The sequence below is a fragment of the Lutjanus erythropterus genome, chromosome 16, assembly GCF_056507025.1.
Source record: "Lutjanus erythropterus isolate fLutEry1 chromosome 16, fLutEry1.hap2, whole genome shotgun sequence".
Taxonomy (NCBI): Eukaryota; Metazoa; Chordata; class Actinopteri; order Lutjaniformes; family Lutjanidae; genus Lutjanus; species Lutjanus erythropterus.
The window spans coordinates 15899421-15923558 of record NC_139332.1 but is presented as its reverse complement, the minus strand read 5'-3'; the positions used below and the strand labels follow the sequence as shown (position 1 = coordinate 15923558).

The window sequence follows — 24138 nt, the reverse complement described above, 5'->3', positions numbered from 1 at the left end:
GGGTGAAACTAAAAGGTGGCAAAGCAGAGGTGGTTTATTATTGTGTTCACATATTTTGTAGGTCATTAAAATGCTGTCACCTTTGTGTGGTTCATGTCAGAATCAGCAAAAAAAAAAAAACAACTTGTCAGTTTTTTGTTCAGATGGCCACATCTCTTGTTCATAATTGCAGTTTGTGCTTTTAAAATCACAGTTAAAGGTCTCAAATGGTCATTGCCCCATTATTTTGATTGAAAGAATAGGAACAGCTGCAAACCAACAAACTGGGGTCCTGCAAGTGTGCATGTGCACATTGTTTGTCTTAAAGGGACAAATCAAAAATACATATTTTTCCTCTAGCCTGTAGTTCTATTAATCCATCTAGATTGTTTTGGTTTGAGTCGCTGAGTTTTAGAGGCACTGGCCACAGAGGTGTCTGCCTCCTCTCGAATATAATGGAACTAGATGAACGAGAGAGCACCACTGGAGCAGAGCAGAGCGCAACCACAGTGTTTTTGATTGCAGTTTGTGCTTCTTACGTGAACTTTTTCAACGAGCCAGCTGAGAGAAGGAAAAAATGGGCTGGTTTTAGCCCCACAAGGTTATTAGAACATAGGTCAGCTCAGTTTATGTGAATTATATCTGGCGGTCTTTCAAGTGGGCAGACTGTTAAACCAAACTCAATTCTGAAAACAGGTATTTTATGGTAGAGCCACACTTACACCATCACTAAGACTCTTCTCCGATTCTCTTAAATCTACAGGCACAATTGACACATTATTGTGAGGTGTGAAGGTTTGTGTTCAGTTGGGTAAAAGCAGGAGTGACGCTGAAAGTGACCTATCGTAAAAAGGCTCATAACTTCCAAATGGATTTACGGACTTGCACAATATTGTGGGAAGGTTGCTCATGATTAGCCACACCCCGTTTCATTATAAAACGGGGTGTGGACCGCTTCTCGTAGGCTGTTGTGGGAGGCATCATTGGTCTCAGAGTTTCTGTTTCAATGTTGCCAATTCACCACATCCTCTATATCCCCCTATACACCATTATTACTCACGAGTCATTTGTTAAAGAGCCTTGCAGCTTCGGACTTGGCAGGATGTTCTTTTTTCCAGTGGTGACTTAGTCCCACTCCTTATACTTAAGCCAAAATAAATGCTTGTGTGTGAGTGAATGCATGCACACATATATGCATGTGTGTATGCATTGTGAATTTACGTTTGCTTAGAAGTTGGGGTGGACATGTCCCCTCCATCCCTCCAGGCATCTCTCCCCAAGAGACATTTTTTCAAAAACAAAAAAAAAAAAAAACATATATATATATCAATATATTTGAAAGAAGGCAGACATCTCAACAGCCAATATCTCCAAAACTCGGCAGCTCAAACCTTTTATTATTGTATTTTTCAGTTTTGGGTGAACGGTCCCTTCACAGTGTTCACTGGTCAATTTGTACCTATAGTTGAGTTGCAACAACAAAAACTGGAGAAGTAGAGTGGATAATTAGCTTATTTTCATTTCACTTAATGAGGAAATGTGCATGAGTGACCAGAGTGCTGAAACACAGTACTTAGGAGGACTGCAAACACTGAGCACTTGGGCTATTGCCAGCACAAATTAGAATGAATTATTTTTTTTAATTTCATTTATTTATTTATTTATTTTTTCAAATAAATACATTTTGAACTATACTGTGTGTGTCACATAACATCCAGTACCCTTATCTATTATATTTGTGTTTGTTTGTGTTGTGTTTGAGAGCAGACTTTAAAGCATGGTTTAAACCAACAGCCCCTTTCCCTCCCCTATGGTGATTGTCTGGATGGATCCAAGTGAGGATTAACAGCCTATGAGACCATGCTGAGAGGCTTCCTGTCAAACATGGTAACCCACAGAGACACAGAAAGGACAACAGAGCCAAAGTCTATTACTGTGAAGGTGTTGTGCCATAGTTTTTCACACCACAGCGCCCCCGTTTTTTTTACCCCTCTTTGATTTACTATTTGTTTCTTCTCATAAATCTGTCAGCCTTTCTGACTTTTCCTCTACATGACTGTCTCTTTGCGTCTGTCTTTCTCTCTGCTTCTATCAGCTCATCCCAGGATACAGACTCAGGCTTAGCAGGAGGAAGCAAACACTCCTCCTCACCTGCTAAAAGTCTAATGTCAATTTAACCACCCGCCAATCAAAACCATAGGATACAGCACGAGAGGCTTTGTGTGTGTTTATGTCTGTGAACAGATTATTTCAAACTGACAATGAACCACTCCACAAGTCTATAAAACATCCAAATATAATACTTTACGGTGAGACAGACAGTAGGTCTAATGTAAAAATGATTAAATACAAAAGCACTTCAGTTCCTAAACATCAGCAGATTACAATGGCAGATTTATTGTAAGGCTCATGAAAACAGATGAATGTAGTTTAGTTTTTTTCAAGATAATCTCTTTTACATTACTTTTTTTTTTCAAGAGTTTTGGCAGATGATTTTTCACTTCTTTTGACAGGATAATTTTGAAAGTGTTATTGTAATACTAATTTTGGCCACAAGGGGCTGAAGTGCACCACTACCCCACGCTCCAAGCATTCAGCACCAATTAAGATATATCTCTAGCCAAAAGAAAGACATGACAGCAATTTTTGGAGAGATAACTTAGTAACACACAATATGTACCTGATTAGAGTGCACAAGGGAATTACACTTTACCTGAGCTCAAAACTTTTTTCAGTTGTTGTCACAGATGAAAAGAACTGCTGGTTTTCTATCAAAATGAGCACATATATTTGAGTATTTTAAACGCAGCTATACCCACTAAAAATAGGCACTCGACCCTTTTCCCATTGCCAGTAGACAAGCTTGCCTTTCTGTATTTTTTTCGGATGTGTGCTGGAAATGGGAGACTCAACTCATGTGTGGGCAGGAGAGCAGTCTGTGTGTTGATCTCTCAGCACTTTTGTAGCTTCTAGCTGAATCTCTGTGATTTGAAGTTAAGTGTCTCATGTGCTGCTATTTGCACTTTCAGATGTCTGCTTACTTTACTGCTTCCTGTTTGCTTTCAACAGCAGGAGTTGTGTTAACTTACTGCAGATAAAACCCCGACATTTCCTAATCTTACTGCTTCATATTAAAGACTTTTGGACAGCAGAATAACAGGGGACTTATATTGTGAGGAATTTATAGGAAATAAAATGTTTATCCACCATTTTACAGCTGCTAAAGACAAACACATCATCGCTGAACACACACCTTCAAGCGGTGCAAACTTCACTGTGCTGAGTCCAGCGGTGGACAAAGTACTCAACCCCAGTACTTGAGTCAAAGTATAGATACTCCTGGTCAAATATTACTCAACTACAAGTGAAAGTCGCTCAGTCAAAATTTTACTTGAGTTAAAGTACTAGAGTTCTTTCTTTTAAAAATACTTAAGTATTCAAAAGTATATGTTTTTAAAAATACTTAAGTATTCAAAAGTACAAATTACAAAGTACATTTTCTAATATCAATACATGCTGTATTGTTTTCACAATGCATTTACAGAAGCTTGTAACTCTCTGAAACCATCTAATGATGCACTGACCTGCTTGTAGAACCACTCTGCTACACAAAACCTATAGAAACACCTATAAAAACTTCAGCATAGAAATACAATCAAAAACAACAAGGACAGTTATTGTCATTTTCTGATGTAACTGTATTAAAATCACATCATAAAATTAGATTGAAGTTAACTGTAAGAAGTTCTCCAAGTCTGTTAAATAACTGAGATTTCTTTCTGGCTTCAGAGGCGATTTATACATGAATTATGTGGTATTTTTCACCCCGATAAAAACAATCCAACTTTAAAAGCTACCTGGAATAATGAATAATTATAATAACATCTTGAGATTTCATTTTGTCTTTCTCCTGCCGTTACCATTACCGCTTTTTGTTTGAATGAAAGAGGGAGAATTTGCTTCTTCTCGTTACAGAGAGCGCCTGGATGATATATTTCTGCTTTTACATCAGTCCCATTTGAGAGGAGCTACTGAGATTGGTTTCCTTCTGTGAGGAACACAACATGTGACCAATTGCATTTTAGAAAAGAAAAAACACCAACAGCTGACTTCAAAGCTCAGTCGAAAAGTAACAACAACCTTCCTAGAAATGTAGTGGACTCAAAAGTGGAGTGGAGTGAAAGTCAGAAGTTTCCAAAACAAATAAAAAATACTCAAGTAAAGTACAAATACTCAAAAAATGTACTTAAGTACAGTACTCAAGTAAATGTACTTCACTACTGTCCACCATTGAGCAGGTCCCATCTTACCCTAAGAACCTTTTGCAACCCGCCCTTGACCGTCATTCTGTAAGGGAACGGGTTGTGTTCAGCCAGAGGAAGGCTTAGACCTTCCTAGTGCAACAGGCCCCTATGAGTGTTCTACACGGAACACTCAGGCTACGAGTACAACCATCGTAGCCACGGGCCTGTTGGCAACCCGCCCCCCAAGTCATCCTGTAAGGGAGCGGGTTGGCTTGAACTTAGTCTATAATCATCTGCTTGACCTATATATACTAACTTCTGTACCTGTGACATCACTGTGACATCATCAGCTGTGACATCATCTGTGATGTCATCATCTGTGATGTCACAGCACATGCTGATCCTTTTGAACTGATGACATCATCTCTGAGCTCACATAACCTAAAAAAAATATGTGAACTGTCATGTCATCAGTGAGATAATAAAACAGGCCAACCCTTTTATTTGGTGGGACACCTTGTTCTGTATTAGGCACCCTGCAAAAAAAAAAAAAAACGCCTGGTCTAGGTTAGAGGAAGGCTTCAACATTGTTGGTGTAGTCAAACCGAGTCAAGTCAAGCAGCCGACAAAAATTCTTTGCCAGTGAAAATTTGTGTTCACCTGGGTGTCAAGTTTCCACCACTGCTGATCAGAACTATAGCTGATGAAAACAGTGACCACTGCAGAGTCAATGCTGATTTGTACTCTTTCCCATTGACGATAGATGTTAGTGGGTTTAGGTGGGTTTTTGTCTGGTATTAAAGAGGGTTTAGAAAGAAACCTTTTCTTACACATTCTCTATGTCTATTTTTATAGCTTGTTGCTTCATTACGTCTCTCAATCCCTTAACCTGTGTTGTGGCTGACATGCTGTTATAGCCCCACAGTATGGCTCATACCTGAGCCCATCTGTCTGTGTCTCTGCCTCTCTCTCTCACTACACACGCACAAACAGAGTCCTACCTGCTGGTCGAGGTGTCGCAATTGTCCTCTGGTCTCCTCTGCTTTTGCGGCAAGCTCTGCGGTGCTGATCTGCAGCATGTCTGTGACACAAATTAGCAAGTTACAAATCACTTCAAGTGTAGAAATAAGAACTAAAAATGTGCAACCAGCAGTTAGCGCGACAAAGCAGCTGATAAATACTGTAGGCATCAACAGAAATCATCCTCATTCAGTCACCCTCATTACACAACAGTGCTGCAGGGCTTTGGATGTGAACATTTTCCACTTCACAGGATGTGGGGACTTAAAGAGATTGTAAATAGTGTTGTGTCATTTTTGAGAGGTAAACGGCCGTGTGACGTAGGACAGGAGGACCTGTGGCGGATGCTGAGGCACTGGTTGGTTCATTGACAGGACAGCCACTGTTGGTAGAGAAGGAGAAGGCCAGGGAACTCTCCGTCCCCTCGCTGTCTTCAGTACCGTCCACTATCCTGCAGAAACACAGAGGGCCATTGAGCAAAAAGAAATATACACTGAGGCAAAGCTCTATTCTGAAATTCTATTGCATGTGCACAAAGTACAGTTTGTTCCCACATTTTGATTAATTCATGCACACGAGTGCATAAGTGTATTATATGATAATTGAATATTGTGCCCATAGAATTAATTAGAAATTTGGAAAAACTGTATCTTGTGCACTCATAATAGCACTTTGAGGGTGTATATATGCCCCCAACGCCTAACTAGTAGTTTTCCCAACTTGTAGTTGAGTATTTGGATGTTAGAAAAAACTTTATGGCCTTTTCAGACCTGCTGTTGGTGTGAAGGGGCTTTTATTTATGTTTTATGTTGGTGGCCAACAGTCTACTGTTGAGTGATCCAATTAAATGTAAATTATCTGATTTAAACCCCTCTAATAATAACAATGTTTTACTTGCAAAAGTTCCCAGCCCTAGTTTGCACCACATGTACTGAGCTAAAAATGATAAAACCAGACACCCAGAGTGACAGAGACACAGGCCTACACATGCAGGAAAATCAGTGGTGATAAAACTCACCTGGGGCTGAGGTTGGAAGGATCTAAAGTGGTGAGAGTAATTTCCTGGATCTTCCTCTGAGACCTCCTGGAGCTCTGTCCTGTGGTCTTCTGGCTGGGCCGGCTCAGTGGAGACTTCCCACCCGTGTCCCTGAGGTTCACCGCCCGGTTCCGCTCCGATGACAGAGACACAGACATGGCCTCATCTTCATCTTCTTCCTCATCTTCCTCCTGTTCCTCTTGTGCCTCGATGATGGGCGGATAGCCCTGAACCACTCGTCCGTTCCTTCCCACCCCAGACTGGAAACAAAATGAAAAACAGAAACAAAGGAGAAATCTGTAATAAAGGTACTGTACTAAATCATAAAATGACCAGGATATGTCATCAGAGATAAAGGAACCATTCAACAATTTCAACAATAACACTACAGCCAGCATGTTCTCTCGAGGTGGAATAACTGTTTTTGATTTGTCAATTGTTATTGTACATTTATAAAGTTACAATTGTCTTGCGCTTCTGTTCAGTGTAGTTGCAGTCTGCAGGCAACCCACCTGAACTTCAAGTCTGTGGAAGAGGGGGCGTGGCAAAACAACCTGCTTCAACCATAGATCGTTTATTAAAAAGGAATACAACCTATGTCTCCAACTTTCTATTTGGACTGCAGTACTCATTTTTGAACACTAGGGACTTATATATTACTCCTTTAAAATGCACATGAAAAGAATCTTTGAGAGTAGCGACAACTATCAATTGCCTGTGATTGGGGACATTTTGAAATACAACTTTTGAGTTTGGATACTTCGAGATCTGTTGGAGATTACATAACTACGGAAAAAGCAAAGAGCTGCTATGAAATTAAAATCTATTCATGTTGATTTGAGTCATCTGAAGCATCGGCTTTGATGGAAGTCAAATTTGCTTAAATGTCTCTTTTTCAAAAACCTAGCAATTCTTGGTATTCTGTGTCACAGAAAATCTTCTTTTTTTCTGCTTCCTCTGAAGATACTGAATACACTAATCTCTGTTTGTACAGTTATTACTATGTCCCTGAGATACGCAGAGGTGGTTTCAATACATATATATGCACTATTTGCTTCCAGTTGCAAGGAGCAGACCACTCAGCTGGATTTATGAGTGATAAGGTTGAGCAAATATCCCTGGATCAACATTTTAGACCGCAACTGTGACCTGCAGAGTAATGAAGGGAACGCTGGCGAACTCTGACATCAGGCTTAATAAACATGGAGACCTGTGTCCTCCTCTGTCAAGGGTCTGCAGTTGTGCTAAATTGCCGGGATGCTGATCAACCGTAAGATGAGGATACGATCAGGTAATAACTGAAATAAGCACCACAGTAATCTATTGATCAGTGGCCTATGACCCAGCTCTCTCTGTGGAAACCCAGCGTGAGGTTAATTGCTCCGACAGCTGAATTGATTTTTCTGTAAAATATCTGACTGCAGATGATTATGTTTGTGTTATTTGTGCAGATTCTGAGCATTCAGAGAGCAGCTTGACAGCATGTAGAGGATTTCATCGCCCTCTATTCTGGAGCAGCAGTGATTTAATGACTGCTAACTCATTCTTTGCAGAATTGATCTTCCCCTGCTTCAACGTTCCGACCAAAAAAAAAAGAAAATCATTAAGTCTAAAAGAGTGATCGAGTCCATTATCAGTGTTGGAGGTCTGCTGCTGTGTCGCCCTGCAGACTTTTCAGAGGGATGGAGAAATTGATCTGTCGTTGAATGTTAATTTGCGCTTCATTATTTTGTATCGCGGTCTGACTACAACGTCGTGGGCCGGTATCAACAAACAGGGTGGGTGATCGACATCTTTTGAGGTACCTGTCTCAGAGCATTTTGCCACTTAGACTGTAAATCATAAATCAGCAGAGATGGCAAAAGTACACACATTGTTTACTCAAGTATAAGCACAGATGTGTAAAAAAAAAAAAGAAGAAAAAAGAATGGTCGAAGTACTGCTTCAAAATACTTTGGATAATGTAAGAAAACAATTACAGATATATAAGATATATAAAGTGTCTCGCTTTTTAAAGACATTTTAATGTAGAAATATTACATATTATGGCTTAAATATAATTCAAAGAATATTTAAATGCACAATATGTAAACTCTGCCATTAGGGTCTAATTGACAGTTGTTTTCTTCACAGTTAAGCAACTACCATAACTGATGAGAATGTATCTGACTCAGATCTGACTCACAATGATAAATAAAAAAAATAATAATTAATAATTCCCCTCAAATACATTAGAACTAAAGTATCAAGCATGTTTTTAAAATAAATGAGTAGAAACTACAGCTATTTGAGTTAAAATACTGGGAGTAAAAGTAACAATTTGTTGGAAAATTTTTTACTAAAGTTAAGTGCGGGATACCTGAAAACTCCACTTAAGTACATTTACAAAGTATTTGTACTCTGATCGGTTACCTGTGCATCGAGAGCTGTTGTAGACAGTCTGGCCTTAACCTGGAAGAGAGCCAGACAGATAATATCCAGTAAATGAACTGTAGGACAAAGCAATCAAGAAGTGACCTTTCTTTTCTCAGTTTTAAATTACAGAGGAGCTGTTTCACAATGCTCAGCGGTTTTTTTTTTTTTTCACAAAGCGGACACAAGAATATAATAAATGACTATATGGCTTGCGGTGATCCAGTGATGGAAAATAATTTACCCTAACGCACTGATACTATTGTGTTGTGCTCATATGCTGCACAGTAATATCCCAACAGCAATCTCCTCCACCTCCCAAACACAAACACATCCTCCATCCTGAGCAGCCTTCTTCCTCCTGTCTTAACTCCAGTCCTGAGATTTGGGCTGCCCCGCTTCATATTAGCTTCACCTAAAAGCCCTGCGGCGGGGAGTGTGTGTGTGTGTGTGTAAGTGGGCCAGTGGTGTTTGGGCTGGAGAGACAGAAACACCTGACTGTAATTACAGCAGCAGAGCTCCTCCAAGTGCCCCCGCTATTTCTGCCCTCACTCTCTCTCTCTCACACAAACGCACAAGTCAGTTTCTTACCCTCTAAACTCCAGCTGATCTCACCTCCCTCTTTCCTCTCACTCAACCCATCACTCATTCTCACACATTATTACAGCACCTTGATTCATTATGCAGAGAAATTGGCAAGTGTGTATAAAGTACTTGTCATGCATTGCATTGCTGTGTGTTATTCCTATGGCTTATTAATTTCTGGGTATTCTTTCCAACACACAAAAGAACTAAAAAATAGAACTGCACTTAGATGACCTCCAATCAGAGTTTAACAAAACCATGTCTCAGATGAGTAAATCCAGATTTAAAACCAAACAGAGCACAGTTGCACAATTACTAACTATATCAACTTAGAAAATCAACGTTTAGTGATGTAAACTGAAATTAAGTAGAGTTATTTGGAAATGCTTGCTTACTTGTATTAAAATAAAATTTTAAAAACAATTGAGTGCTGTCCCGACTTGACTGTTGACTTTTGGCTGCTCTGTGTTCCTTAATGATCATTGTTTGCTAGCTAGCTAAAGTTATAATAGAGAAGGGTTATATTGTTTTTTACCTTGCTAAAATGTTACACCAATCATAAAAAACATGTCAGTTGCTATGTGGGTGCAACAAAACTTCTGCTGCTGCTGTCTGAGTCTGAGTGATTTAACCTGGTGGAATTAATATCACTTTAAGTGTAAGCTCTATTTAGAACATTTTTCCCACTTAAGTGTTAGACGGCCTTTACTAAAGTCACCGTCTGTGATTTCTTCACAGCTACAAAACCTCACAGAAAATCATTTTCTCTCGCAGGACATGGGAGTTACTGGTTTACCAGCGCCTCAATCCGAATTAAAACTAACGTGTTAAAACACTGAAGTCATACCGAACCTAACAATAACACAAACTGACAATTACTAACAAACTTCTACAACTCTTGTGTCCTGCATGGTAAAAAGACTTTTGGACTTTCTGTCCACGGAGTCTGAAAATGCTCTCTGACAACAAATTAAAGTGGTGAAAATGTTCTAAATATAGAGTACACTTCAACCCATATTGATTTTTTTTTTAGGTGGTTTTAGCTGGTTTAAAAATGAATCCTTGTTGGTGCTACGTAGCCTCAGCGTTTATGTACTGTAGAGTATTAAAACCAAAAGAAAAGAAAAAAAGTTAACACTGCAAACATTTGAGTGAAAATCTGATTGTAAAAAATGACAATAATTTTTTTTTTTTTTTTTTGAGAGAGAGAGACGCATAATAAGCACCTCATTTATGTTTCCTCCACATTTTTCTCTTCACTTCCTATTAGCATCACAAGAGGACCTCATTAATATACACTACAGGGATCATTGTCCTCTTGCAGCATGAAACATAATAACTTTGGGTGCATAAAATCAAGGTGAAAATGAGTGTAATGTGCTCAATTTAAAAAAAGCTGCATATTTTGGGGTTAAAATCTACAAAAAAACCCAAAACCAATCAGTTTCAATCATACTGCAATGGCACCCAGCACAGACAGTATCAGTACTACTTGGAAGGACTTACGTGTGTCTCATGTCCTTCCCTCAAGTTGTATGTGAGGTCCTGCTGGATGTCCTGGACGAAATGGTGTGAGTATTCAGGGTAGAGGTCCAACACCTCGTACAGCCCCTTCAGGTTAATACACTGCAGGTCACAGTAGGTCAGGGCTTTCACGTCTGCGTTGGTTTTTATCACTCGGTCATCTAAGGACAGGTTCGCCCCGATCAGGTCACCTTTACCTGCTCAGAGAGAGACAGAGACGAGGGAGGTCATAATAAGGGTCACAGCATAATGTTTACTCTGTGCTAAAAGGGTTCAGGGTGCATTCATCTGTAGAGTCTCTGCACCATGCTTCAGATCTTCCATTTACCGAAGAGTTTCTGAGGCAGCACTCAGATTGGAGTGTGTGAGGTGTTCTGGAGCAGCACGATACAGAAGCTATTATCCAATATATGTGAAACCCTGTTTTGCCAATTATCTACTGATGATTTTCACAGCTGGTCTAGGCTGACTGTATGTTGTTTGCCTCATGTCTATGTCCAATCTGACTCTAATGAAGACACAGCACTGTTGAAATGTTGGTCTGTTTGCACAATTAAAGGCTGTGAATTAATCATTGTGCTTCAGTCCATTTTGTCACCTGGGACTGCGAAGACCACCTGTCTACTCAACACTCTGCTCAAGTCTTCATCCCAGCTAGAAACTGTTCATTCCTAGATCGTTTCGAAAATGCCCCCACTTGTGTAAAGGATGTTGCTGGATGGTCACAATGTGGGGTTCTTTTAAAGGGTAGGGGGACACTATTTGGCAGACTTTCAGGGGAACATTCAGGAAGTTCGGGGAAACTTTAGGAGACCATCCCAGATAGATAACCGTATGTTCCAAGAATGTTCTATGAACTGTCCGCACGTGTAAAGGACATTGGCTTTTAATGTTGCCAGAACGTTCCCAGGCAGTCACGATGCAGAGTTCTGGGTAGGGGCCAGTGTTATTTGGCATATCTTTAAGGAACATTCAGAAGTGGCTTAGGCAAGGATGGCCAAAATCAAACACGCTAAATAAAGTGACAAATGTTCCAAATCTTTAGATAATACTGGGGACATTCCTCAGATGTCCTCTTTTGGTCAGAAAACTCTGAACTGCAGCACTTTTATAACCAGAAGAGGACATTTCAGTGAATGTCCCTAATGTTCTGTGAAGGCTCGAGACACTTTTAGAGAACTTTAAGGGAATATTATGGAAGGTCCCCAGAATGTCCCCTCCTATGCAGAATGTCAGCAAGCATCTGGACAGCAGATGTGCCTCTTACACTGAATCCTGATCATCTCCAGTGCTGTTCTCAACCCTTCCCTCTGACATGAAGTCATAAAACATTAAGAAACAGGTTTGTCATTCACTATTAACCAACACCGTAAGTTCTTTCCTATTATAAATGACTTTAATAAAGGGTTCTTATTGTACTCCATTAAGTCTGCAGTTGCAAATGTTAATATGTTTTATACAAATGGAGGTTGGTTCAGATGTGCTGCAGTTATTTTCCATAAAGTTTAGTGGTCAAATGAGCCATCGATGAACTAAAACGCTAAAAAAAGGTCATGCTAGAGGAGGATAAACCCTTGCAAATGAGTTATTCACAGCCTGGCAACCCCATACCTGTACTCATTAATCACTTGAAGTTGATCTGTAAAGCATTATTAAATGATTTATTAAGTACGGATATGGTACTAATATTAATCTGACCGCTATGACTTAAAGTTTAGTTTAAATTGTTGCCATATTCTGGACTTGAGCCTACTTCTTTCAAGTAGGATCACTAGGAACCATGACTGAGGCCAACATGAGGAAATAAAATTAGCATCAAACTGTCTTTCCAAAATCATGTAAGGTCACTGTAATTAAGGCTTTTGCCAAATGAGGCTGCTGGCAACTGTAACTTCTTCATCTACCTCTTGCAGCTCTTTACCACACAGTGAAAAACTGCAAGGCAACTGGAAACAAACAGCCAACAACTGGCTTTTTTATTGCATTTTTATATTAACAAAAATGTAAAATCATTGATTTTAACTGTTTAATTACTTGTCAGATAATGTTAAAATCAAAAGTGCAAATGGTCATTCGAGTGCATCGACTGCTTAGACTACAGGGTGAGAACTTAATTAAGTAAAAGACATAAAACTCAAGTAACAAGAGCTATCGTTCACTAACACCACTGTAAAAACAAAATAAGAACATGACTAAGTAGAGTGTGAATGACCAGAAAAATCTCTGTTTACAGTCTGTGATTATTATGTATAAAACACAATGAGTCTCACTGTTTGGTGTTGACAGCTGTTTCCTATTCTCTTCATACATACAGGACGAAGCTAAGTACCCCGTTAGCGTTAATGCCTCTTAAGCAGTGATAAAATATTCATTATGGTCATTGTGAACTGTGAACGCAGCTCAATTACACCAAGCCTGATGGAGCGGCAGTCGTGACTGTTCATAACCCCCCTCCTCTCCCATCTTCTCCCCTCCTCTCCCCTCCCTCTCAGTCTCTCATACTGTCTTCCAGTGTGCTGGGTTTTTTTTTTTACCTCAGTCATTGCTTCTCTCCCTCCTGCTCTGTTTTGAGATTTCTCACTCCTGCTATATCAAACCCTTTGTCATTTCTATGTCCTCATATCTGCCTCTCTCTCTTTTCTGTATTCATTCTCTTCTCACTGTCCTCTCTATTGTGTTTGCCTTCCCTCTGCCCTGCTTCATTTCTTTCTGTCTTTTCTTCTTCTTTCTTTTTGTTTTTTCTATATAACTGTCATACCCCTTGTTTTCATTCTTTCTCTCCCTCTTTCATTTCTCATTTCAAGTTTTCTTTCCTATCCATCTTTCCTCCATTTTCCTTTCCTCTCCCCCCTTTCCGTCTTTATTTCTATCTGTTCTATTTTCTCTCTTCTGTTCAGCTTAACTTCTATTTTCTTTCCTCTCTCTTAAGCCATATCTTTTGTTTCCTTCCTCTCTTCCTCCATTAATTTCTTCCTGTGTCCCTGTTTAAGTCCTTCCTCCTTTACTCACTGTTTGTTCTGTTCACCTCCTCCCTGTTTTCTTTCTTTTCTTATTCCTTGTTTAACTTCTGCCCTTGCTTCCACAATGTTTCCTATCAGTTCCTTCTGTCACCACTTTCCCCTATTTTCAGTCTTCTCTCCTTTTCTTCTTCCTTCACTTACTCCTTCCCTGGCTTTCTCCATGGTTTCCCATAATTCCCTGTTTTCTTTCCTACTTTTCAGCTTTCTTTCCTGATTTCTCCATGTTTTGTTTACCTTTCTTTCCTCTGTTCTTTCTTCCTTCATTAGTGCTTTTGTTTCTCTCTTCTTTCCCATTATTCCTTTTTTCCTTCCTATCTTCTTTCCTTATTTTCTTCCTTCTTCTGCTCATGTTTCCTTCTTTGCTCTCTGCCCTCCTTTCCTTTTTTCTCTTCTTCCTTCTTTGACTTCTTTCCTTGCTTCCATTTTTCCTATTTTCCTTTCCCATTTTCTTTCTTTCTGTTCTTTATTCCTCTCTGTTTTGTTTACCTTCCGTTCCTCTGTTCTTCCTTTTGTCAGTTTTCCTTCCTCCTTTCCTTTCTTCCTTCATCCATCCTTTGTTCACTGTTTTCTCACTTCTTGTCTTCCTTTCTCTCAAGTCTTCATTCCCTACCTCCTCTGCTCAGCTGTATTCCCTTCTGTTTTGTGATCTCACTCTCCTTAGTTTTCCTCCTTCCATCCTTTTTTCTCTTACCCCTTTCTACCCTGCTCCCTCTCTCCCTCTGTCTTGAACTCTGTCACTTGACTCCTTTTTCTACCTCCTCTTCTCTGCTCTCTCTCTCTCTGCCTCTCTTCAGTCCAGCCCCCTGACTTCTGTTTCATTTGTGTCAGATGTTCCACTACACCACCTTCTCCCCATCCGCTCCCTGTCTTTGTCTCATGTCTCTCAACATGGCCTCCCTCGCTCTCACCCACTCTCTATTATGTGGTACTGAGCTGTGGCTGCAGACTTTTAGTGTGACAATGAAGAGGGGGGTAGACACACACACACACACACACACACACACACACACACACACACACACACACACACACACACACACACACACACACAGAAAAAGAAAGAGAAACAGAGGAAGAGAAGCTTTTTTCTTCTTCAGTCAGACACTCAATGTCAGCCTGACCTTCTGCACAGTCAGCAGGCGAGCACAGAGACAATGTTCTCCGCCTGTCAAGCCTACACAGACATATGCACCCACACACACACAAACACACAACACAAGTCCATACACCAGTAAACAATTCCTCCTACTCCACACACGCCCAAACACAAACTTTTTTTTCAACATGAGAGCTTGCATGCAGGTGCTGAGACAAACGACAGGTAGGCACACATTACACACTCACACACACACACACACTCACACATAGATACACATGCCCAGTCACGATAACAGGGATTGAGATAAAAAAAAAATTCTAAATACCACACCAACAGAGACAAAATGATGGATGGAGTTTAAGACTCAGATCTTTGTTTCAGCTTTTGCTGACTCACTTAAACACACACACACACACACACACACACACACACACACACACACACACACACACACACACACACATTCCTGATACACACACACTTGTGTCTGACTGGTCTGTAACTCTGTGTCATGAGGGTCAGATAGCAAAATCCATTAATGTCAAGAGAACAAGAGGTTGTATTATACAGCACGGTGGGGAGTACAGCTAAACTGAGGGCTGTCTGCATGTTTCAGATGTACTCCGCACCAAGACATAGGTATGATGTCTGTGGTGTTTTTAATACAGTGCCAAAGTTTCACACAATTTGTGTTTTTGAGTAGGAAGATGCACTGCAGATGTATCCAAGGGAGGTTATGATGGTGACAAGAGAGTTTCAGCAGTATTGAATTAGTTCCAAAACCATTTTTTCATGAGTAACATTTTCATGAAGATGAGAGCAGAAATAACAAGAAAAATCACAAAAAGATACCTCTGCCAATATAAAATTATCATTTCAAGGAATATTCAACTTTTTTTGGGGAAAAAAGTGTAATATTACCAAGGTGTGGTTTAAAAGGGAAGCAATGTGTCAGAGTACTTTTTGCACAGGTGCACAGCAATGATATAGGCATCAATTAAATAAATGAGATATGTACCCTATTAATTAGTAAGACTGTGTGTGAGTACTAGACAGAATATTAGTGCCACATTAAGGGGAAAAAAGAGAGGAGAGCAAGGATTTTTTTTTTTTTTTTTTTTTTGAAAAATGCACTTTTAGAATAAAGTTGAAATGTCAAGAATAAAGTTGAACTTTGAGCACTGGGATCAGGAATAAGAAAAAATAAATCAGTGGCAAAATAAGGTGAAATGTTGACAATAAAGTTGAAATGGTATCCCCAACATTTCGACTTAATTCTCAAAATGTAAAAAAAATATCTTCCTCCTCTCATTTTTTTCTGAATGCCTGCCTCTAATACTCTTCCACACAATACCCTTAAGGTAAGGTAAGAGAGTACAAAGGAGTACGTCTCCGGTCAAACGATACCTGCACTATTTGTATGACAGTGCTCGCAGCCACGTGTGATTGACCCACTACTGTGGCAGCTGTGCTGAGATGCCACAGAAACATTTGAAAGTATGGCTATACTAGACTTTTAGATGGGAGTTATGTGTCAAACTATTTCTTGGGTGGGCACACAGCAAAGAAACATAAATAAATGAGATATAACATGTTAATTAGTGAGCTTTAGGAGTGCTGGTAGGTGGACTTTGTTACCTTTTTAACAGAGCCAGCTGTTTCCCTCTGCCTGCTAGCTGTTGCTAAGCAAACTGGCTGCTGGTTATAATAGAATAACTATAGAGAATCTTTTGTAATCTGCAAACTGTTAGGATCCAATCTGCATCAAAATACAGTGCATATAGGGATAACTATGGGACATATATAAATGTATGTCAGATTTTTATTATTCCCAGCAAGTGTAGTAAATGATAAAAAAGAAACAAAAGTGACTTTGCACCTCAGCATTTGCAGTCAGCAGGTGATTTGTTCATTTGAATGACTGACCCTTCCAGTTTTGTATTTTGCTTATAATACATTAATAATATAACCAGGCCATAGATTTGAAGTTGCACAAACCTCAGTCAGGATCAGTGAGTCAGGCAGACCACACAAACATGTTCAACTACACTAAATAACTCCTCTGCCCTGCACTCTGTCTGCTACTAAAGGGAGCAGATGAACAAGGTGGACGTATTTTGGTAATTTTGATAACAAGGGGGGATGCCCCCCCCCCCCCCCCGTAGCTCTAGAAACGTATGAAGAAACCAGTCATATGAGAACCATTTACACCGTCCACCTGCTGTGGTCGAAGGGTCTGCTGAACTAGTTTCATCATGTGGGTCAGTTCTCCTGAGGTGGTCTGCCACTGGTTGCTGTGGCTCATACATAAAAAAAATATCAAGCAGTTTTTCCCTTGAGGAGTCTTTTTTATATAATTTCATCTATTTTTCCTTTCATTAGAACTTCACATAATGACTCCTACTGCATAACCCTTTATATAAAAATGATGACTATTATAATTTAATGAATAAAGAAATATCTTTTCTTAGCTTAGCCTGAATTGCAGCTTTAGCAAATGTTTTGCAACCTTATTCCTCCATTAATGAGAGGCTAATTTCTATTTTAGCACCCCCACACTTTCTCTGAAATTGCTGAATTCAGGTTAACCCACCATTAAAATAAACCTTTTCCATAAATTTCATATTTCTCTTGTAATTACACAGAAGTCTGCACTGGCAGCTGATATCAGGCTCGTTCAAGACGAACTGAACCTCGCCTGGAAAGCCGATGACACCAGGCGGTCGCAGCAGGGGGTGGTGACAAAAAGCTGCAGTTAAGTCAGACAGTTTCCAGCATACTTCAAAGAATATACAGGAAATGACAGAAACATCCTGTTAGATCATCTGTAGGCTACCTGTAGTCTGCAGACGACCACAGCCAGAGAGTTATGGTTGAAGAAATCATGTATGCGTTCTTGATCGATGATGAAGCTGAACCAGAAGAGATCCCAGTACTGTTCTACTATCCTCTGTGACACTGTCAAGCCTCTATTAATTTTGATAAATCCTATATAAATAATCTTTATCATTATGATTATTATTATTTTTTTATCATCAATCACACAAGATGCTTGTTAACATAATAAACCTTCATTGCACAACATGAGACAAATATATCCAGAGTTAAATATTACAGTTCCGTATAAAATTAGGATTTTCCACAATACATGGTGGTTGTTGTCAAATGCTAACAAGCCCATCAGCCCATTGACTAGTTGACAGCCAGGCATTTCCTGTCATGCAATTACTGATTTTGCCTATGGAGTTTGGTTAGTTTGGAAAGAGCAATATTTGGTTTATATGATGGCAGTATGGTGTCAGAAAAGCCTGTCTGACAGCGAGGTAAAGGAGTGAAAATATTCTAAATACAGTGTACACGTGAGCTGATACTGATTTTAAGCCTTTTTAAGTGGTTAAAATACATTTTGTTGCTTACCCTTGTTCACAACAGTTTATTGCTTAGCTTGCCCCTCTCCTCTCCTCCTAACTGGGGGCATACAGCTTGAATCTACTGTAACCTGTGATGCCCTGGGTCTTGCTTTTGTTGGAGACCAACTGCGGCGCCTGGCTCTAAATAAGCTTTGGTCTTGTGAGGTTATTATCGCCCACGTGTGCACGGTGTCAGAACAACTTGGGATCAAGTTGGACACAGATCTAACCAGCACACATTGTGCAGTGATTGCAAGTGATCGTTTCTGAGCTCCAACAAGCCTGTCGTGATTAGCTGCTGACTAAGAAGGCAAACAAATTTTTGGTGCCGTATGAAGACTGATTTAAACTATACCTCCCATGGACAGTGCTAATCCGGCCTCCACTGGATGGAGCTGAAATTACCTGACTCCAGTGAATTGGACTGATGAAATGGGCTGGACTGAAGTGGACAACACAGATTAAAGTGGACAGGACTGAATTACAATGCTATAGAATAGACTTGATACTCAGCTGGACATCACGAGACTGGACTGGCTCAACTTGTATGGAGCTGATGGATCCTGGGTTGTTCTGAAGGGATTAATAGTATAATGTCACCCAACATCAAGTAAAGCTAAGCTGCCCCATTATTATGCGCAGCTACAGATAAATTCTTCCTCGGCTCTTACTGTGAGTATGTATTGAAAAATGACATGTAACTCGTTGATTGTATGGGGGTTAAATAACAGTAGGCTCACAGTATGAGCTGTAGCCTTTAGGACACTGTAATGCTCCTAATTCTACACAATGGGCTCATTTACAGACCCGGCTTTATCGCAATGAGCCGCACAGAGCTTTATTATGAAGCTTGCTGCTGGGAGTTTCTTCCTTGTAAAACTATAATGACGGCACAGAGGATTTATTGCCCCTTTCTTCCTCCATCTCCTCCATCCTTTATCGTACCCAGGATAGCGAGCACCATGCCATCTTTCAGCACCTCCATGGACCCCGAGCAGACGAAGAAGATGGCCTGCAGCGCGTCGCCCTGGCGGAGGAGGTACTCTCCCGGAGCACAGAAGGAGGTCTTGATGTGCAGCGACAGGGAGCGCAGGCAGCCGCGGCTGGCGGAGGCAAACAGCGACAGCTCCAGGATCTCCTTGTTAAGGTGCATGGTGATGTCGGATCGCAGCTCGTCTGGGAAGTCCTTCAGCAGCTGTGGAGGGAGCGTGGCAGAGAGAGAATGAGACCAAGAGGGAGAAAGAGGGAGGAGAGGAGAGGCGTGACAGCTGTGAAACCATGCTGCAACTCAGTGATTAAATTTCCAGCCTTGGTTGCCTTTGATTTGATTCCTAAGCTATTGTACTACAGAAAACACTTGTGTCAAGCCAAGTTAAGTTTATTTACATAGTGCAAAATCAATAGTTTGCCTCAGAGGGTTTTATAATCTGCACAGCACATGGCACCCTATATCCTTAGACGGCTGATTCAGAGAGGAAAACCTCCTCAAAAATACGTACAGTACACTGTATAATTAAATTTCCAGTCAGCACATAAACAGCATGATTCCTTTCTTTTGTGTGATGCTGAATATATCATACATCTATGAACAAGATGTTTTGAGTCAAAGCCTAGAACACTGATAATAACTCAATGATTGACCCTCAGAATAAAGATGTCTGTGTTAAAAAACACTATAATTCACTAATACTGTAGAAACCTCTTATGATGATTGTGTCTGTCCAGGTCAAATTGATCGCCGTAAGTGGATGATTACTATAAAACAGTTTTTTTCTTAACATTATTTCTAATACAGATTACCATCTAATTGACATTTGTGTATTTATCACATGAATATAAAGTGATGAAACACATAACTTCACTATTCACTGATTTTTAGTGACTATTTCAAAATATGGTGAAGCAAACAGTTTTCAAGTTACTGTGTGAATTAAATTACCGTACTGTGTATAATTCAAATACACTATAATAAAGTACAGTTCTGTATATAAACTCAATTTTACTGTCTGATAGATCTAATTGACAGGTTTTTGGCAGTTTGTCATCAGCTTTAAGGAGACTACATTCTTCTTTGAGAGAAAATCACTTTTCCCTCCATCATTATTTCAATGTGCCTGCAGCACCAGGTGGTCAGCTGGACGCAGACAGGTTATGGTGAGACAAGGTATCATGGGAGTAAAGCAAAGAGAAGAATTACTGTAGTTTTAAAATAAAAGTTTTCCGTATGTTGTCACATAGAAAAGACACAAAATGAACACTGCAAGCCAGCTACTTGATTACAATAAGCCAATTATTTAAAGAGAGTTTGTACAAGAATCATTCTGCTTTAAACACAATATACACAGTTGCTACACAAAAAACATAAACAATCAAATTCAATCTGGAAAAACCTGTATCACAGTAAAGTCAAAACACTGCATGTCATCTGTCTGTCAGTCTCATTGTCATGACAGAGATCTGGGGCTCACCGTCACACAGAGTCGATCAATGAGTTGTCAGAGCCAGGCTGACTTTAATCAACAGGCCCATCTATAATTCATCTGTCTGGGATTCATCATCGTCACTCCATCTCGGTGCTGATCAGGGCTCTGACAGCTGTCTCGCAGGCATTCACAGCCTGGAGGGACGAGCTGCTATTAGACTACAAACTGCTCCCTCTGTTTCCCTGGGCTTGTCAACAGAAAGGTGATGCTCAACACCTCCTTTTTCTGGTTGTGTTTTCTTTAAGCTGTTTTCATGCCAACATTTGCAAACCTCTGTCTCCATCTGTCTCCATTTCTCAGTTTATTATGTTATATTGTATTATATTATATTATATTATATTATATTATATTATATTATATTATATTATATTATTGTATTAATCAGTATGCAGCATTTAAATTTGTAGCAGGTCAATGTGGTCAATGCTAATTCTAAGTACTTTATATGCTACTGGATAGTTCAATGTTTTTGCATTTTGCAATTGACAAAGCAACAAGTGACAAAAGCTCTCAAATAAATGTAGTGAATTAAAAGTATAATATTTCCATCTGACACCATGTAGCAGTGAGGTTGTAGCATAATGCAGAAACAAATACTCAAGTAAAGCACAAATATCTGAAAAAAAAAAAAAAAAACTTTGTGTGATGTCCTGTTGCCCCAGTTTCACATGTATTGACATGGTCACCTAAATTCATCACATCTTTCTCTACATTGCTTGTACTTGGCACATAGTAACATGAGTCTGAGTACAAGCAATCTAGAAGAATTTCTGCAAGTGTTTAAAGGGATTTAATCACTTTTATTACTGCTGAAAGTTCTGAAAGTTTGTTCTATTATTATTTGTCTTTTAATTTGCTGCAGGTTCAGGGGGTAAGACCTACGATTTTTGGTCTTTTTGAGTGTGAGTGTGATTGAGTTGAAACAATAAAACTGAATCTGAAGCTGAGTGCCCTCTTGTTCCATTGCTCTGCAGCTCACACCAAAACAATTTTGATGGATAAGCAGCATAACATTTTTGATTTTATTTTTGATTGTAGGGTGAACTGTCCCTTTAAACCCAAGAATCTCAAGGTTACAACATATCCTGTCATTCCCTAATGACAATATAAGACAGAGAAGTGGTGTCTTCTGTCCTCTCTCTGTCAGTCAGCACTGAGGAAAACATATCACTCACATTGCAGAGGATCGTGTAATATTGATCACATTACTACACGTGTGATGAGTTTGAATGTGGACGATACGTGAGCAGTGAGCAGCACGTGATCCTTTCAAATGAATTATTGATCCCTGCAGGCTGTGTTGTCAGGTGTCAAAAACAGAAGTTAACTGAAAAGGTAGGATAATGATCTATACCAGTTTACGTATAATACGCTGGTGGTACCTCATTACAGTCGATGCCGTTGTTGACCGACCAGGTCGTCTGAAAATACTCCAGCATTCGCTGCTTGAGGCTCTGCGGCAGGTGATGGACACGGATGAAGTCCTTGAGGTCTTTGGTTCTGGTGTGGTACTGGGACCAGCGTGAGTACATCCTCTGGATAATGGCCGTCACATTACCAAAAACCAAGGCGTGCATCAGTGCTGCAAGGAAAAACAAAAGGGTTAAGCGGTTTGAGAGGGGGGATAGTGGTGCATGAGCATGAATGAAATAGAGTGAAAGGGACAGTCAAGACGGGGAACCAAAACAGGTAAACCTGGCTGCTACTTTAGCAGGGGGCAGAGAAATATTTTAGTAAACTGTAACCTCAACAGGGCCAGAGTGTAGGAAGAGCAGCAGCAGGGGTTGAAGATTAGAGCTATGACTGGGATTTGCACTTGGACCTCCTGCCAGCTCAAACCAGGTCAACATTGCAGGGACAGAAACAGGGAGTCGCCACGATCTGCCTTATTTTCATGTCCTCACCACGTCTCTACAGAATCCCACAAATCCTGCCACTATATTACACATATAGTCTATACTGCCAGTAGATAGAAACAAAACAATTTCAGCTGCAATATAAGTCTGCACTCAATTAAGTGTTTATTTTACAGCAGCCTGTAGGCTGAATAACTGCCTCCATGTTTGATTGATGGAATCCCTATACAGCACTAAAGAAGCTCCATACTGGCAGAGACGAGGAGGAACTTAAATCAATCAAAAACAACCAGTGGTGGAAGAAGTATTAAATCCTTTACTTGAGTAAAAGAACTAATATCACACTGTGAAAATGCTCAACTACAAGAGAAGTCCATGCTTTAGAAACCTTACAGTTTACTGAAGTTTCTTTTTCAAAACATCTTCAATATAGTTTGGGTTAGCAACATGCATTTTGGCCAAACAATCTCACCTCTTTGACCATCACCTCAAAAACTCACTAAAACCAACAAAACACTTCAAATGTGTCAAAATAAGCTTGTTTGACCAAAACATGTGCAACAATTCTCCAGAAAGCGTACAATGTCACTTTGACACATCTTGAAATTTCTAATCCAACAGCACCACTCTTGTTTCCACACCAACCTGTCTTCCTCGACGCATGTTTCCAAACAAAATCATCTTCCACTTTTGTCTGTTTGGTAACGACATCAACAACACAACACCTGGCTAGACTTTCAGCTAAAATTGCTCTAAAATCTGCTGTGTTTGGAGGTTTGTTCAAATGTGCAACTGAAAAATGTGGAGCAAATATCTAGTGTTTTACAGGTGGTGGAGTATGAATAAGAAAATAGTTAATGGATTTGTAGAAAATGTGGTCACTGAATGCATTTTGAGTGGAAACCATGAATAATGATTGACAGTTTGGCCCATATAGAGCTGTTTTGGTGACTGAGGGGGGAGTTTTGACAGTGTGACTGTAATTAAAAATATACTGTACATAAAATATCAAACGTAGAAGAACTCATTTTTCTAAAAAAAAATGGTTCCAGTCAGTGTTTTATTATTATATATGATGTTTCTGGATTAATATCACTGCCACATTTATGTGGAAGTTCTGCTGCAGATGTTAATTCTATGTTTTGTTGTCCAGTGGGAACCATCTATCTCTAAAAAGTCAACTCGTGAGTTCAAAACAGCCCTGTTTTCAGTTCTCTTTGGTGGGTTTGGCGCCTGGCATCCCGATGCTGAGTCAGCTAATTAGGTAGGTAGTTCCATGGGGGTAACCGAGCTAACTAGCTAACGCCAGCCACAGTTAAGAGCAGGTGGTGTTTAACCTGCTGTGGCAACAAGCTAACAAGCTAACTGCTGTCTGTCTATCAGGTAACTCTGTAAGCTTTACACCTTAGTACTGCACTTATAACATTTAATGGCACCTTTATGACAAGCCCAAAAGGTACCACTGTATTT

The 24138-nt window shown here is 39.9% G+C and overlaps 1 protein-coding gene across 1 annotated transcript in view; it reads right to left on the bottom strand.

The window, feature by feature from the left end:
• kcnh8 (potassium voltage-gated channel, subfamily H (eag-related), member 8) overlaps positions 1-24138 on the bottom strand; it is a 77550-nt gene that overhangs the window by 7157 nt on the left and 46255 nt on the right. Inside the window, exons 9-15 of the mRNA XM_084738993.1 lie at positions 22195-22394; positions 19275-19524; positions 10783-10997; positions 8692-8730; positions 6262-6539; positions 5579-5694; positions 5225-5304 (exon numbers count right to left, since the gene is read on the bottom strand). Coding sequence (XP_084595119.1) covers positions 5225-5304; positions 5579-5694; positions 6262-6539; positions 8692-8730; positions 10783-10997; positions 19275-19524; positions 22195-22394 — 1178 coding nt within the window. The remainder of the gene's footprint in view (positions 1-5224; positions 5305-5578; positions 5695-6261; positions 6540-8691; positions 8731-10782; positions 10998-19274; positions 19525-22194; positions 22395-24138) is intronic.